The sequence below is a fragment of the Thunnus maccoyii genome, chromosome 23 (assembly GCF_910596095.1).
Source record: "Thunnus maccoyii chromosome 23, fThuMac1.1, whole genome shotgun sequence".
NCBI classification, from domain to species: Eukaryota; Metazoa; Chordata; class Actinopteri; order Scombriformes; family Scombridae; genus Thunnus; species Thunnus maccoyii.
In genome coordinates, this window is record NC_056555.1 from 7002384 (window position 1) to 7020259 (window position 17876).

A 17876-nucleotide genomic window follows, 5' to 3' on the forward strand; every position below is an offset into this window, starting at 1 on the left:
AGTGATTCAGATAAGTTTTCCACCTGTGGGTCGGAAACCCACCAAAACCTACTCAGTAAGGTTGAAGTCACATCAGTTGTTGCTGATTTGTCTTTAATTTTTACTCTTGGCCTCTCAAATCATGAAGAAATGTCAAGTTTAATGACATTGTGTGACTCTTAATGTTCAATATTGTATCTCAGCTCAAATGTTCTTGTAGGTTATATTTTAAATAATGAAAAGGGAGTGCAGGTTATTTAAGAAATGTATTATTCAGAGCCCTTACTTCCCCAGAGGTTGGATCTCAACTATTTATATTTGGAAGAATCCTGTTTGAAACCTACTGTTGGAGCCGGAGGACCCATTTAACATAAGGTAGACCCCAAATCAAAGTTTAATGAAATATTTTATTAAACAATCCCCTTAGTTCCATCAAAACTACACTGTGGATTTCAGTTTAGTCCCCTGAAAAGAAAGAAGAAGAAGCTACAGGAAACAACAGGGTTTCAAAAACTCATTAAGTCTTCAAGCTGCTTTATAATGAGGCAATTTGAGCCCAAATGAACCTAATACTATACAATAAATGCAACAAAGTCAACTTTCTCACTGCGTCAGATAAAAGATGTGATCACACCCTCTCCCCACACCTTCCTCCTCCTCTTCCTCCTGGTCTGGTGGACTGGAAGATGCTTCAGATGAAACATTTCTGTCCGATAGCCAAATGTTCTCAAGCCCCCAAAACAGGAGTGGAAGTTTGCCACCGAACCACATTACCTACCTGCCAACTACATTTCATCTCTCTCTCTCTCTCTCTCTCTCTGTGTTGGTCATTGTCGTTCTCCCTCCCCGCTGCACGCAACCCCTCACATCATTTCACTGTTATTCTTTCTTCTTATCTCTCCATTTCCTCTCTGCTCTGCTTTGGGTTATCCCTGATTATTCTGCCTCATTCACACAGCCTGTCCACTCCCTCTTTGTGTGTTTGCATATGTTTCAGGAACTGTCCTATCTTTTCACTCATATCAAGACACGCAATTCAACCATTGTGATTACTTTGTATTCAAAGCACATGAAAACATTAGCACGCGTGTGTTCATGTGCGTATATGGCTTGCTCAGTGATGATGTTAGCCCGGCGCTGTATAATTGTCCTTGTCCATGTCATTATCAGGCCCTCTGCCATGTGGATGTGTGTGTGTGTGTGTGCGCGTGCGTGTGTGTGTGTGTATGTGTGTGTGAGAGAGAGAGAGAGAGAGAGCCAAGGCCATTCAGAGGCAACCGCTTCGGCTTTGATTAAACAGCTAATTATTGATCGGGCAGGAGCAGACCTACAGAGCTGACATTACTCCTCTCTGCATGCAGGTGTGTGTGTGTGTGTGTGTGTGTGTGTGCACGCATGCACGCTCACACACAGACCCTAATCACTCTCTATTTACTAAATAGTACACTATATTAACCCCATGCCATTTTATTTGTTAACTATTGTGATAATTGTTTTGAGTCATTTTTTTTAAATAAATGTTCAAATTCTAAATATCTTACGTTGGTCGGGACAACAGAAAAACATTTTAGGACGTTACCTTGACAACAGTGATCGACATTTTTCATTTTCCGACCCCACAACTAATCGATAATCGACAGAGTAATTGATAATGCAAATAATGGTTAGTTGCAGCCTTATCTGACACGACACACAATCTGATTACATCATCCTGGTGATTTAGGAAATTGTTGTCGGCATTTTTTACTATTTTCTGATACTTTATAGATCAAATAATTAAACAAGATTGCCTGAAAATAGCAGTTTTTGCATCACAAGATCCAATTATTACACTCGCAGCAGCATCTATAATAATCTAGTTCATTTGTAGTCCTGTAGTCGTTTGGTCTGCAGAGAAGAGTGGTGATTTAGTAGTCAGACAGCAGTGGGGACAAAAGACCTAATAGTGCTCCTTCACACACTGCAGACGGAGCAGCATGTCGCTGAAGGAGCTGCCCAGAGCACTTTTAAGGGTTTTATTTAGGAGATGGAAGGTGTTGCCGATTCTTGCCAGGAGTTTGGCCACCATTTGTTTTTCCTCCTCTTCCTCTATGGAGTCCAGAGAGAATTCTTGGACAGAGCCGGCCTCTCTAGATTCTCATTTTGTGTTCGATGGAAGACGCTCTGACAAAAGTGCTTACAAGTGGTGTAGTAGTTGGTCAGTTGGTCACCAAAGTTTTTTTTTTAATGAAGGGTATTCACTAAGACTACAAATGTAAATGATGAAAGCTGTATGTGAGGAAATGTGAGTTAAATATCCTGATGTCAGCTCAACAAAAAGATCAGTGATTGAATGAGTTGTGAAAAATCAGTTTTTGACAAGAGTTTTTTTGTAAATAAGAACTATCTACTTAATAAATAACTGGCTGCCTCAGTAATATCAGACTGGACCAGAGCTGCAGGAAGGCGTTAAAAGTCAGGAAGAAACGGCAGGAGGGGCCCGAGGGAAACAGAAAGGTAAAGTCCTGTGAAAAATAACAGACTGCTGCTCTTTTGTCTTGTCTATAATCTCTCTCCTTCTGTGGGGTTCCGGTAAACAGTGCAGCAGATTTTACATCTGATTTTCCCAACGTTAACATTTCAGATGCAGCTTCCTCCATCGCAGCGTTCAGTCAATGTGGCTGGTAAACACCAAAAAGATGGCCACAAATATCAGTAAATATGGCCCTGGTCTTGTTTGATTATATATCCGCTTTAAGTCTCATCATAGCCAGTAGATAATTAGCTGGTGAGCTAATTAGTCCGGCTAGTAAACTAATTAGGGGCAGGCACTTGAAGCAAAAGTAGAAATACAGGAGTACAATTGGAAATACAGTAATGTGATCATTCAGCAACCTTTGTTTTAATCACATCCCAACTACTACTGCATTGCACTCTGGTCTGTTTTCCCACTATGGCCTTGAAGCTTCTTCTATTGGGGAGTTCTCTGTGTGTGATTGTTACACGGTGGCCCTCAGAGAGAAGCTTTTGACTCAGATGGGTTTACATCAAAACCTAATGTTAGCATCAAAGCACCAAATCAAATCTGTGGTGTGTTTGTGGCCATGTTACCTTGTTTCAGGTGGATTTTTGGGGGAATCTGATGACTAAATGACTCTTTAGGATGAATGTAATTTCAGGTCCAGACATTGAGAAACACCGATGGCTGCTGTCAGTCATCATGTTAAATGTGTCACTGTCACCTTGTCAGCCCAGTCAAGTCTCTCCCTCCCTATACTGTGTGTGTGTGTGTGTGTGTAAGTGTAAGTGTGTGAGACAGACTGTTTCCCTGCTGGATATGCTCTTGATGGAGAAACACACACACACCGTTGCTGCCAATACTTTTCTTGCTCAGCGCACTGACAGAGGCAGTGGAGCTCGACTGACACAATTACACAGGTTCATACAGGAGGAAATGCAATCATTGTTGCCGCGGGTAACGGCAGCAGGGACTGCCAGCTAGTCAACCCCCGACACACACACACACATACACACACACACACACACACAGGCCAGTGTATGAGCTCAGCTTCCAGATGTTATACAAACAGGTCCTTTTCACCCTGTGCGTGTGTGTATGTGTGTGTGTGTGTGTGTGTGTGTGTGTGGTAAGCAAATGAATTTAGGGTTGACAAAATGTGAAGTGGACCATGCTGTTCTCCTGCTGTTGTGGTAGTGGTGGAGGTGTATGTGTGTAGCGCCATTCACAGCTCCCTCTCTCTCTCTCTCTCTCTCTTCTGATCTTTTTCCTTCTATCAGTACAGTTCAGCTTGACGTTATATATTCAGCTTGAATGAACGTGTGTCTGCATGCAAATAATGTACAAATCTTGTCTTTGCTGATGTAGTAATCGATTTTTGTTGCCATTAGCTGCATTATCATCATTTCTAACTGGAGATCAGAGCTTATCCTCATGTTATTGACTGTCACATCCCCGTACATCAACATTTGTTTCACTATAACCACAGGGATGAGCATTTTGATGATGGCGGTGGAGAGCTCCGTCTAACATGTTGATCCAGTCAGACCTTGTGGCTGTGAGGATGATGTGAGGTGATTTTAAATGATGTCTTCCCAGGAATATATCAGACCTTTCCAAGGATTTCCGGAATTTCTTGCCTAAAATGAAGTTACATTTTAAAAACATTGCTTATAATTAGTCATAAAATTACATTTATCCTAATTTTCTGATGTTAATATTTTGTATTTGTTAGATTATGTGGTGATATCGTTTAGTAGAGCAACAATTCCTCTTGAAAGTACACTAAATTTGAGGTGGGAACATCACAATACCAACCATACAGAATGGTTCAACCCTCAGTTATACATGTGAGTGGTTTTATGGGAGCATCTTACTGTAATAGAGCAGACTTGAGGTCAATACTGCCGCTGTGGCAAGAAAGGGATATCCATCACATGCAACTATTTCAGCAAGTTGTTTCTGTGGTTTGAGGAATTCAATTGGCCCTACTGCTTTAATTCCTGATGAAGGTCTGCATGACTGATGAAGCCACTTGTTGATCTGTTTGAATCGTTTTCCATTTGCAGATGTTGCACTGTGTTGCGTTCATGGAAAGATCCCCTCCAGACTCGCTTTAAGATATATAAAGAGCTTTGAAAACCTGTCAGGTCCATTCTCAGTGTTTGTGCACTGAAGGCTTCAGGTTTCTACATCACACTTGTGTAAATACTACGATTGGCTCTGAACTAGTCACAAATCATGCTCATAGGTACACACCTTCAACTCAGATTCACAAGATCACAACATCACAAGATCACACGAGAATCCGTCTTGTCAGGCTTCAAGTTATGCGCTTGTGTCCAAACCACCGGTGGTTCAGAGCATTCAGTGTCCAATGAGGATTCTCTTATGATCTCGCGAATCCAGCTGCCTTGCAAGGTAAGACAGTGATAGACAGATGGTTCATCCAATCACCTGCCAAGTTTGTTTTTTTTTTTGACAGTGCCTGCCCTTTTCCAGTTTCCAGGGACTGCTTCTCAGATGGTTCGGTGTAACAAACCATCTGGCGTGTCAGGTTAGAAAAACTTTCCTCCTTCAGCAGATGAATGTGAAAACAGCCTTCTAGTGTCAAATTCTGCACATACATCATTCTGCACAGTGAAGCTCAAACAGACAAGTGAAGGAACAAAAACATATTTTTGAGTGAATCGAAAAAATATTTTGCCACAAAACCGAACTAATATCTGAAGTTTCAGCTTGAAAAGGTATCGTTAAAAAAAGACAGGTGAAGTCAGTCCAGTTATATTATTGTAATAATGGTAATTCAAGGTGGGACGATGTCTACCACTGTAATGTGAAAGCGTTAATGAGGTTTGGAGGTTTTCTCGTTTCAGTACAAAACAGCATTTTTCACAAGCGTAAAACCGACACACACACGCCAAAAATCCCAGGATCTAGTGGTACGTTTCCCTGGAAATGGGACCAGATTTTGTGGAGAATTTCCCTGGAAATCCCATAATCTCAATTCTCTGTATTCAACCCCATGGCAATAGCACATGACTCATACGCATCAAATTATTCAGTGACCCCTTGTGACCTAGAATTAGCTGCGTTCGTTATGCTCCTCATTTTCATTTATTCAGATGTTTCCTCTGTATTTTGAAACGTATGCATGGATAATTTTGCTATGACTGCAGCACGAATACAGAAAACAGTGACATTTAACAGGAGCGCTGGTTAATTATGTATTATGCCAAAAAGTATTTTTACACCTCCTGTTCAAATCCTGAATTTACTAAGATATATCCCTATATGAAGCACAAAAGCAACTGCAGATGCAACCAGTCTCACCTGTGATGATTAATAAAGCAGCACCTGTGCTATAACTACCAACACCACTGCTGTAAGATACAATTAGAGTTAACCAGTTGTCTCTAATGGAACAGGAATACAGCAATTATACCCACATAGCAGTCAAATCATTTTATAGTGAAGCAGAATCACATCATGAAAGTTATGCACCATAGTTGTGCTACTAACAGACAAGCTACACGTGTGTGTGTGTTCCCTGCTGTTATAATAGAGGGATTATTGGGATTATGTGAGATGGGAGTTTAGTGCAGATTAAGAGTGACTGTACTCTCTGATGGGTAGATGGGTAGAAGACACTGTCCTACACGAGCACGCTCTAACACATGCACACACACACAGCTACACAGGCCTAGAGTGTGTGTGTGTGATAGAAGAGCTTGTGTGTATATGTATCCCCATGTGGCTTTTTCAGCGGATGCTCATTCATGTATGTACCAATCTCTCTCTCTCTCTCTCAGAGGGTAATGAATCAAACACCTTACACGTGTGTGTGTGTGTGTGTGTGTGTGTGTGTGTGTGTGTGTGTGTGTGTGTGTGTGTGTGTGTGTGTATGTGTATGTATGAAGCAGCAGTACAGACAACACAGCCCATTTGTTTTGTCTGGCTTTGACGTCACCGAAACCCTCAACAATCATTATCAGTGCAAGCAGGTGTTTGTTATGTGTGTGTATGTAGCAACTCAAGTGATCTGATTGGCTGCCGGACAGTCTACTTTCATTACCAGGGGCAACCAGCATTAAGGATCACTTGTCACTGTAAAAGATGTGTGGAGCGTGAGGTGAGAGATAAAGAGAGAGGATGACAGAGGGAGGCAGAGGAGGGGGGAGGACGCGAAGGTGAGAAGAAAACGAGATTCTTACCGAGAGGCGTGAGAAAAAACACCAAGAGCGAGGAGCGTTAAAAACCGTTTTCTCCGTGTTTGTACCGCTGCAATGGCACGCTGGTGTTTGTCGACCTCGCTTCGCCCTAAATGGCTGGAGGGCTTTGTGGACGGCGGCACACACACACATGCACATATCGATGCCATAGAGAGCTCATTCACTCACAACAGCCTCTTTCCCCTTGAATGAGCAGCATGTAACACACTGACAGCACCAATAGACACACTAAAATACACACTAATTAACTCGATGGATGAATGAAAAACCTCAGAAAATAGACAAAGCAGAGAGTCGTGAAGGTAACCTGATGTGAAATTCATTTTCCAAGGAGGCAGGTGTAAGAAGATGAAAATGAATCAATCTGTCGGTTCCTTGAAACCTCTGAATGAGTCTTGGCTGATGTAACTAGAAGGCCTTGACAGATATTGATATGAAATATTTCATTAACAGAACACGGTCAGTAGAGTAATCTTCAAAAATAGTCATTAACTGTTCATTTCTTTCTTTTTATCTCTCACGTTGGTTATTTAGTTTCTGATTCTTCCTTATAAACCGGACTTTGTTGTAGCAGAGCATAATTACTATTTTTCTTTGTGAAGCATCTTTTATACACTAGTTTACAAAGTGTTTCACACAAGGCCACAGATTCAAAATCAACAAAAATAAAGGCAAATGAAAAACTAATGATTAAGTGGACCAGAATAAAAAAGATAAAAATAAAAACATTAAAACTGCTCTAATCAAATGAACATGAGTAATATGAAAGGACAAATCAACAACATATTATTTCTGCTCTAAGAAGCATTTTAGCATCTGTCAGCTTCTTGTTTTAGTTTTCCAGCCAAAACTCACTGCTTTCACTTACTCCGTTTTCATTCAAAACCTACTGTACATTACCTAATTCCAAACATCAGACAACAAAGTTAGCGACTAGCTGGTGAAAATAGCATTTACCTGCTAATGAGCCCATTAATGAGCCCAGGAGTTTGTAGAGACTAAAGCAGAGCTAAAGAAGAGTGAATGTTAGACATACATTCACAAGGTGGACAAAATAGGTAGATAACTATTTACTAACATGTTCACCATACACACTAAAGCAAATTATAGTGTCATTGCTGTGGGGCCAAAATCAAGGATGTACATGCATGTAGTATAGCAGAGGGTGATGGAATTAGTTTAGCAGGTATTCGGTCATAAACCAAAGTATCGGACAAATTAAAATTTGACCTGATGATGGTGCTAGATCAAAAGTTAAGGGATCACCAAAGTAATTGCTATTTATTTTAGGGGGGAACTTGAAATGTGTAACAAATGTCATGGTAATCCATCCAATAGTTTTCATGATATTTCACTCAAAACCACAAATGTCAACCTCATGGTGGCGCTGTAAAGTCAGCAGATCACCAAAGTCATTGGGATTCATTGTCTGGGAACCACGAATGTCTGTTCAAAATTTGTACCAATCCATGTAGTAGATACTGAGATATTTTTGTCTGGAGCAAAGACATTGCCACCTTAGAGCCATTGCTGAAAAAACCTTACTTGTCGTCTTAAATTCAGTTTAAGTGTGCGTTTTATGGGTCTTAGAAAGTTATAAACATTGATTTGTGTCAGCTGCAGGTAGCCTGAATGTTGGACAGGAGGAGCTGGCAGAGAGAACAATGAGACGAAAGAGAGAGAGACGTGTTTACTCTAATGCTACATTGGTGAGGCTGAAGGCAATGTGTTGACACAGGAGTCAACACTCGGTTCAGGCAGATTAACTCGCAATAGGCTCATCTTCATTCATCACCCTGCTTGTCCTCCTTGACGCCTACACACACACACACACACACACACACACACACAAACATACACACACATACAAGAACTGAAAGACAAGGCTGAATTTAAATTTCCAGTTATTTCACTTTATATTTGTGTGGTGACAGTTATTGAGGATGATAAGTTTTTTTATGATGCGAGAAACAAAAATTTGAAATGATTTTCTACCGTAGCGGTCGTTCTAAGTGAATAAATCAAAAAATTGCTAATGTTCTAATGTTACACCTGGCAGATCCCATCACATTACTATTATTGCAGTGAAATTTTCTGCATATTAATATTGTCTGATAAAGACTTTACATGTTGTTAATGGGATCTGAGAATGGAAAATAACTGAATTGGTTACACTGACAGTTTTCTTATTGAAGATAAAAGGAATTTTTCGCTTTCTCCTTTAAAGAGAACCACAGTTTGTTTTTTTAGAGGTAGAATGCAACCAACCAACTACAGAAAATAACCAAAAATTACAAAGTGTTTAAGCGTCATGTATAGAAAGTCTGGACTACTGACTTGAACATATTTGTTTTACCATTTGATCATTTATTTCATTGCTTTTTTGCAGGAATAATCTTAAGAATTTCTCCATAACATAAAGCTTAAAAGTTTAAAACACGCTTAGACATAATTAACTAAGAGTTTAACACTCAAAACTCAGCTAATCTGCTTCACCAGGACTGTATGGATGTGGTTTTATCAGATGTGATTGACAGTCGCCATGGCAACATAAGTAAATCAATCAACAACTCTCCTCAGCAGTCGACTTTTTAAATTGAAGTTCAAGTGCGAGTAGACAAAATGCAGAGTTTAGTGGGAAACTAACTAGTTACAATATACTGTAGATTCAGATGTTGCTAAATCCTGATTGGCGCAGAGAAATATATGACATCACCTTTTCCCAACTGAGACCCCGCCCACATCAAACCAGTGAGGAGCGCACAGATGAAAACATAAATATACTTCTTATCACTTGTGAAATGACTAAAACTGTTTTTTTATTGTTCACATGAAACCCCATTGCTCATAGTAAGAAGCTAATTGTGAAAATAGGTTTTCAGAGCCTTCAAAGGTGAAATTGGTGATCGCTGGATTGAAGGATGATTTTCTCTATCTTTCTGTATTTTTTATAGACTAGTTGCTGCAGGGTCCTACTCTCCTGACAGTTTATAAAATGCATTTTGTATCCCAAAAACTTGCCTAATGTGAAAACCAGAAGTTTCACATCATCCAATAAACACGCTGCTTGTGACTCATGTGACCTTTTTATTTATGTGTTTGCAGAGGAGCATTTTCTGAGGTGGTCCTGGCTCAGGAGAAGCTGACAGGTCGGATGTTTGCGGTGAAGTGCATCCCGAAAAAGGCTCTGAAGGGGAAGGAGAGCAGCATCGAGAACGAGATCGCCGTGCTGAGGAAGTGAGTGCTGTGACACAAACACAAGCGCACACACATACACACTCATAAGCCTCCTAATTCCTGGTTACCGGGGCAACTGTGCATCTCCTCTCTTTTCCATGCATCACGACCCTCCTCCCACCCCCCTCGCCCCCCTCCCCAAACCCCCGCCCCCAGGTCACGATCCACAGCTCACCTACCACACATAGGTACACACACACACACACACACACACACACACATCACGACTGAATCAAGGTGTTGGATGTCTTTGGATTCTCTCTGGAGTTTAAAGTAAGTGTGAATGTGTGCTACTCTAGTAAGTTTGTTGCTCTCTGTTGCTGATCATTATGATAGAGTCCAAGAGCAGAGACAGTGCTGACATGTGTCCTCTAGTGCTTCTGTTTCCATGAGAAGAAGCTGGAACACCTTATTTTAAAAACTACTGATTAGCTAAACAGCTCTTTGATATGATTACTTATATTTTTGTGGTCTCAGTTCTGCCTGGTCGGTGCATGGATGCTAGTTAAAGATACAGTACAGCTGCAGACACTGCATGATAACTATTTCTTACTTCTTACTTCCAGATTGTGGATATTTGTAGGATTTACAGCCGGCGGTTGATTTTACTATGAGGAAACATACCTTAGCATTGAACACTTTCAAAAATGACAATTTGAGTCTTAACAATTCAAACAAATCGATGTAATGCATACAATCAGGCGATGTAGTGCTTTAAATATATTCCACATATATTAACACAAGCAACTAGTTAGCATGAAGGAAATCATTCATAAGAAATACAACAAGCACATTTCCATTTTAAAATCAAGAAAAAACATCCCAAAAAATGACATCTAATCCCTCTCCCTCATTGAAAATTCAAGATTCGATGAATATGCAAATATTCTGTTCTATTTTGAAATAAAATATTGAATATTTGATTTCAAAAGTTTAACTGTGGGACACACAATGTCTCCTACTTCACTGTAAAGTGCATTCAGTGTTTGTGCACTGGAGGCTTCAAGTTTACACATCACTCTTATAAGTGAAAGTTGTGTTGAATATTGGACCAGGATTAGCTTCCAAACTATTTGTCATTTCATAAATCAAGCTCATAGACCCGCCCATTAAAATCAGATTTTCAATGAGCACAGAGAAACTTTCCACTTTCAGCAGATCAATGTGCAAACAAACTCTGCACGTACATCATTCTGCACCGTGAAGCTCAAACATCCAAATGAAGCAACAAGAAGAAAACATATTTTTGAGTGGAGGGGAACGTTAAAGCATGTGTCTTAATGTTCCTTCTTGACCTTGGAGGTGGCAGTTTGACAAAATAATCTAAACATGAGGTCTTAATAGCGTTAATTGGAGCTTCAACTGCATCTCACAGTCATCAACAAATGAGCAAACTCCTGCTGAATGAACACTAAGATCAGGCTGAAAGCTCTGAAAGAAGCTAGTAAGTAAGTGGACCTTTGGTTAAGATTAGCATAATTAGTAAGTAAGTGAAGGAAAATTGTGAAGTGGGAGGAGGAATCCACAATATCACAACACAAAACATCTTAATTGAAATTCAAATTACATTTATTTGGTGTTTAGTGTTTTTACTGCAGCACCTCCTCCCAGTTTAAGCTGCAATCCTCAAGGCTAATTAACAAGGACCCCCTTTTGTCTCCCTATCACACACACACACACACACACACACACACACACACACACACAAACAATTACACAGAAGCATCACATGGTTACTGCTGGACTTGTGTATGCTCTGACAATACTGATGTATGAGGCCATTGACAATAAATTTGCTAATTTGGCTGCACTGTGTAACATTAGAGAAAATGAGAATTGCGGGAGAGATGCAGACATTCATTTAGACTAATGGGTGTCATTACTGTAAACAAATGAGAGCATCACTGAGCAGACGGGCAATCTCTACCACACTGCGAGACACCAGGTCGGCTTTGGAGGGAAATCTGCAGGATTACTTTATGACACAAAAACAGGAAGCTGGAGCTGTTCTTCATCAGCAAAACAGAGCAAAATCTGTGAGACTTTGGTGGTAGAATTGTGGGTAATTTAGAGAAATTTTACCAAGGTATTATTTTCAACATTTATTTGAACACGTTAGAGACCATCCAACTCCTACTCCAACCATCAGATGTCATATTAGGAACAAAGTAATCAAAATGAAAACACACGCGTTCATTACACAAAATGTCTAATGAGGAATTTTGTAAATTAAATGTAAACAAAGCAGATTATAAGATTATAAATCAATATAAATCACCACTCAAGCAATCGCAATAGCGTTGTGAAGTGTTTAACTGGCTTCTGAGGCTCATGGGTATTGAAGTTTTTTGAGCCATCCGACATTGCAAACAAAAAACACATGATTTCTCAAGACTTGAAATAATGAAACTGGTGGCCATACATAAACCTAAGTGACTGTTACGTTATCTGGGAGAATCATGTGATATATAAGAAAAATGGTAACACAAGATGGTGAGAAACACATCCAGAATCAGCAACTGTATGGTCAGAGCTAGGGCTATAAAAGATTATTATTGATGAATCTTTGGATTATTTTTTGAGTAATCAATGCATTGTTTGTCCTATCAGGTGCCATTAAAAGTAACACACAAGTTTGCAGCCAACAGTCAAAAACTCAAAGGCTTTTACTGTAATTTACAATAATATAAAACAAAGAAAAGAAGCAAATTCTCACAACTGCGAGGCTGAAATCTGAGAATTTTTGGCAATTTTGCATGAGAAATTACTTCATAATTGCCAAAATTGTTGTGCTGTTCAAAAATCAATTGACTAAATTGACTGAGCTAATTTTTTATAAAGTCCATTTTAAAAGATATATAGTTCAAGAGAAGAGGAAACATGCCAGAGAAATCCATGAATGAGAACCACTGACTGTAATGTTTGAGAGGGTTTTTCTGAATGCACCCTGACTGTTCTCTGCCATTAAACTCAGGCTGTTTGCTGCCAGCCCATCATTATCCCAGGCAGGGCTTAAATACACACACATTATCCCTTTTCAACCTGTACGCCTGTGTGCGTGCGTGTGTGTGTATGAGTCACATCTCATCTCTGCAGTTCATCGTCTGCCTGCCGCCACAGAGATCATACGCTCATAATAAGTGTTAGATGCTCACCTGCGCACCTGCTGTGTATTTGTATGTCTGTGTGTGTGTGTGTGTGTGTGTGTGTGTGTGTGTGTGTGTGTGTGTGTGTGGGAAGGATAGACCAGGGGGAATTACCTCTGTTCACAATGCAAAAGATGATTAACCCATACACCCACACACAAAATCAATCGTGTTTCTACAAGGTATGAGGTATTAGAATAACGAACGCACACCTACACACACATACACAGACATACACACACACACACAGCAGCATGAAACACCCTCATCACAGCGCCGTAACCATGGAGAAATCAGGAGAGAAGCGACAGGAATGAGCAGAGAGGATGAAAATGGGTTTGGGGAAAATGGACCCTTGTGATTAGAAAGTTTCAGGTTCATTTCGGCGTAAGATTTGTGGTGTGAGAGATTAAAGACCACGGTGACGTAAAGAAAGCAAAGCAGTCAACTTTTCCTCGAACTAAAGGTTAAAATTTTTTAAAATCTGGATTATGAGGTCAGTTTGGGTAACAGACTGTCAGAGTATTACTCTGGATTATCAGTTATTTTTATTTATGTGGCAGAAACTTAATGGGAAACCAACATTTCTGCAGCTCAACAGCAGTCATCAGGATTAAATTTGAGGCATTTGGTTTTGTTAATGGGTTATTGTGTGTGACCTGAAACTTTTAAATATAAAGCTTAACCCATGGTTTGTCTTTGCTTTGCAGGATCAAGCATGAAAACATTGTGGCGCTGGAAGACATCTATGAGAGTCCTGACCACCTCTACCTGATTATGCAGCTGTGAGTCAAAGTTTTACACACAAGTTCAGTTTACTTGTTTTTGAGGACTACTCAGCCTGCGAAAACTGTTGGTGTCTTCTGTGGCTCTGTAGGAGGTTTGTAAACCAGATGATGTCATTGTGATGTCACCAGGGTTATCTCAGATTGACATGACCACTAATTTTTAACAAAACTTGTTACAAACTAGAGGTGTGGGCTAAGAGAAGTGGGCATGTAGGAGGCAGGGAGCATCTAATCAAAAGATGCTATCCAGTTGCATTATGGGAAATGTAGGATCCAGCTGGATCTCCGTTCTGGCGGCTAAAAGTCAGGATATCTCAGCATCTGCTGCTTCAATTTTGACCATTCTTTTTAAAAAAAATTCCTGCTCCTGTGAGACTTTATGGAAGTTCAGTTCTAAATGAAGCAAACACGACACGAGTGAGAGGCTGTCACTATAGTTTTAAAAGACAGATTATATTGAGTGTTTGCTTCTGAGGTAAAGGATCATTGGTGACAAAGGAAAAAAATCTCAAATCCTGTCAGATTTTTATTTTTTCATGTTGAAAATAGACAAAAAGACAAACTCTGTTTATTGTGAGGCTTGTTTTTGGTCATATTTAATAAAAATGAGAATATAAGAGTGATTTCTCACTAAATAAATTCAAAATACATCTTTATTCTTTAAGTCTGATAGAAATAGTTGGTGACAGAGGGATTTGTTGCAATTTGAGTTGTTTTTTTCATATTACTTATTCATAAAACACATATATATGTGCCAAAAATTCATAATACCCCATCTCACTCTTTCTCACACTTTTAATCTCATTCTTCTGCCCACCCACCCATCACCACAAACACACACTAACACACACACACACACTTTTCAGTTCAATGACAACTTTGAGATGACGACAAGAGCGGCAACAAACACACAAAAAGCCCACCCGTCCTCCCACACACAAACACCAAGCACCCACAAGGCTTCTATTACATCAATAACATCTCTGCTTTGACGGTCAACAGTAGAGGGAAGCAGGATCGCCTGTGGTTCACCCATAGGTGCTCCACTAACCTCCTCTGCAAGGTTACCACTGCTTACATAAGAGGAGAAGTTGGTCTGGAAGCTTGGCACTCGTACTGGAAATATTTCAGTCAAGTTCAGGTGGAAGTCATGGATGTGGATTACACAACTGTGGTTATGTTTACAACCTCATGTCCGCGGATTATCTGCTCGCCTACCACACACGTATCGGTCCTTCAATTTTGATGCCGACTCTGTTCAAAATACGGGAAACTAGATGTTTTCTCTGATACTGTAAACCAAAACTTCTTACTTTTGATTCAGGAAAAGAACTCTTGGCTAAAAGCTAATATTTTTGAATGACAAACAGCTAATCCACAAGGTTTTGTGGTAATAGGCCATTATTGGTTGGTCATTTTGCACTCAATGCACACTCAATGTAGATAACAGGTATGTATAATTGTTTGCACTCTTTTATTAGTTCCAAATAAACAAAAAATGTGCAGGTGGAGTCTTCACAGCAAAGACTCATCATAAAGCCTTGGTGACCTGGTTGTCGACTGAATCATTGTTAGTGATAGAAAGCAAAATCAAACACAACTTTTAGCCAGGAGAGAGCTTCATGCATGCCCTCTACACTCCCTCTGGATGAACAGATGAAGAGCTAGACGTGCAGCTTTGCTCTGCACAAGTTGAAGCTTGTGCAAATCTTTTTCAGTTGTACTTGACCAAACTACCAAACAACAGTCAAGATGAGACAAAAGCAGCGATTGTATAACCGGTCTGATTGAGTGATCAGTCAGGAAATAAACACACCTCCTTATGACAGGCACTGCTCTACCCATTTTGGCTACAATCCTTGTATTATTCTGCGATCTAGTTCTGTATTTCATGTAGGAGCTGTATGTCAAAATAGATAACAATGTAACTTGGATGGTTTGAAGCTGCAGATTTTTAAACACAGAGTCAATTTACATGTTTTTATGTGCTCTGCATGTATGAAGTTTGCATTCAGTTTTAATTTTTTAAACTGTTGGATCATAAACTCCAAGCTTGTCAAAGTTTTACAGCAACAGATCATGGCATATAATAAAAGGCAAACAATTCAAAGTAACTCTGGAATAGACATTGGTTGCAGAGGCTTATATCACAAACCTAATAGCACTAAAAACTGGGAAACTGTTTGTTATTATCAGCAGGTTAGAAACAGAAAGCCACTTTAGCTGAAACTGCTTGCTGTGGTGTGGCTGTACAATCTGTAAAAATAACAGTCTGATAGGATCTATTTGTTTCCTAAGTAGGTTACTATGAAATAGTTAAGTCAGACCTCATCTAATAATGAAAGTTTGAACTGACATCACTGATATTTAATGATATTTATGTTCAGCAGCATGCAGAGTGGCTACATTGTGACCTTTTACATCCAGGCCATGTGCATTTATCCCCTTTCATATATGCAGTCTCTCCTTGAAATGTTCAGGAACATTTCCTGCTTGGGGTCATGTGTGAATGGGAGCAGTGAGAGATTTTCAGGGAAATCTGCACTACCAATTTCCCACCTCAAGACCTAGTAACATTTCAGGGAAAATGCCAGTGCGGCTGTGTTGTGAAGGAAAACTGGAATGTGTCTACTGTAAATGTGATACTTAAAGGGTAGGTTCACATTTTTTCAACTCTATTTTAAAGTAATATTCACATGTCTATATATAATTCACATGTATATTGTAACAGCTTTTTGTCACTGAAATCATTTATCCTCTCTGTACTGGCCTCTGTACTGGCCCTTCCTAATGTATTTACAAAGTAAGTGATGGGGGACAAAATCCAGACACACAGTGAGATAGTCTAATCAAGTGGGTCTCCTCAGTACAAAATTCCCTGTTTGTATTTCTCTGGAAAGCATTTCCTTGCTGAGCTGTAGAAGACAGTTAAACAAAGAGGGAATTCTGTATCAAAAAGACTGTAAATTTGGAAAATACCCACTTGATTTGAATCAAGTCAGTTTTCTGGAGCCTCATATTAGCTTCAGCTGAACTTAAGACGGCATTTTTACACAGAGTGATGATGTGACTTTTGTCCCTGATCACAGTATGGAGAGGTGAATGACTCTTTCAATGTATATAAGGCCATGTGAATATTGTTTTGAAAAAATGTGAACCTATCCTTTAAAGGCATTATTAGGGACATTATATACCTGTTAATGTATGATTAAGGTGTATTGTAATGTTATATTTACCTCAGGCAAGAACATTTTTATATTTGAAAGAGCTGTCGTCAACCAAAAGCCCAGAAATCATGTCAAACCCATCATGTTTTAAAGTGAGACTGCTATATGTAACTTCTGATGAACAGTGGCCACTGTGGCCACAAGTGGTAATTACAAGACAATGCTAAATGCTATAATGTTTTGTAACAGTGGTACAAATGGAGATGAGTCATAAATTCAGTGAACTGACTCAGTGTACAACAATATCTGAAGTTGGCTAACATTAGCTTACATTCAACACCATAAGGTACTGGCCATACCAGACCAAGTAACTCTGTATCAGCAAAACCAATGAGTGTGTTGAACTTAGCAAAAAGGCAGTTTATGGCTCATTAATTCAAATGTTCTATTGTAAGAGGAAGAATGTGTTATTTCTACCTTCAGATTTTAGGAACTTCACAGAGCTGAAGTTCCTCCAACATGTCTGCTGAGAAGTCTTTATACATTACCTGAAATCCCTGTTGGCCAGAATCCAGTCAAAGGTCTTACTCTGATTAAGCTGTTTACCTACAATGGTAACCTTATAATGGAGTTCCCTGTTGTCATGAATAAACCAGTTAACAGAGTATTTCTGTTTCCTGGTTCCACCTGTTTGTTACATTTAACATGTGAGAAGGAAATGATCATCCCTGTTCAGTACTGTTTTACTGTTAAATAACATGACTTTCTGGGAAGTTATACTTATGTAAGTTACACTTTACCAATTGGAGCTTGAAATGCTTTCCTTTGAC

General features: G+C 39.5%; 1 protein-coding gene across 5 annotated transcripts in view; it reads left to right on the forward strand.

Annotated features, from left to right (window-relative positions):
* camk1da (calcium/calmodulin-dependent protein kinase 1Da) overlaps nt 1-17876 on the forward strand; it is a 63226-nt gene that overhangs the window by 20277 nt on the left and 25073 nt on the right. For 2 of the 5 annotated variants that reach the window (XR_006093881.1, XM_042403177.1), the window contains exons 2-3: nt 9814-9945; nt 13802-13876. Coding sequence is in view for 4 of the 5 variants with exons in the window: in XM_042403177.1 (XP_042259111.1) it covers nt 9814-9945; nt 13802-13876 (207 nt within the window). In the remaining variant the exon portion in view is untranslated. Of the gene's footprint in view, nt 1-4801; nt 4898-4961; nt 5034-8325; nt 8418-9813; nt 9946-13801; nt 13877-17876 lie in introns of those variants that run through there. The other 3 variants (XM_042403179.1, XM_042403180.1, XM_042403178.1) reach the window with 3 other exon arrangements.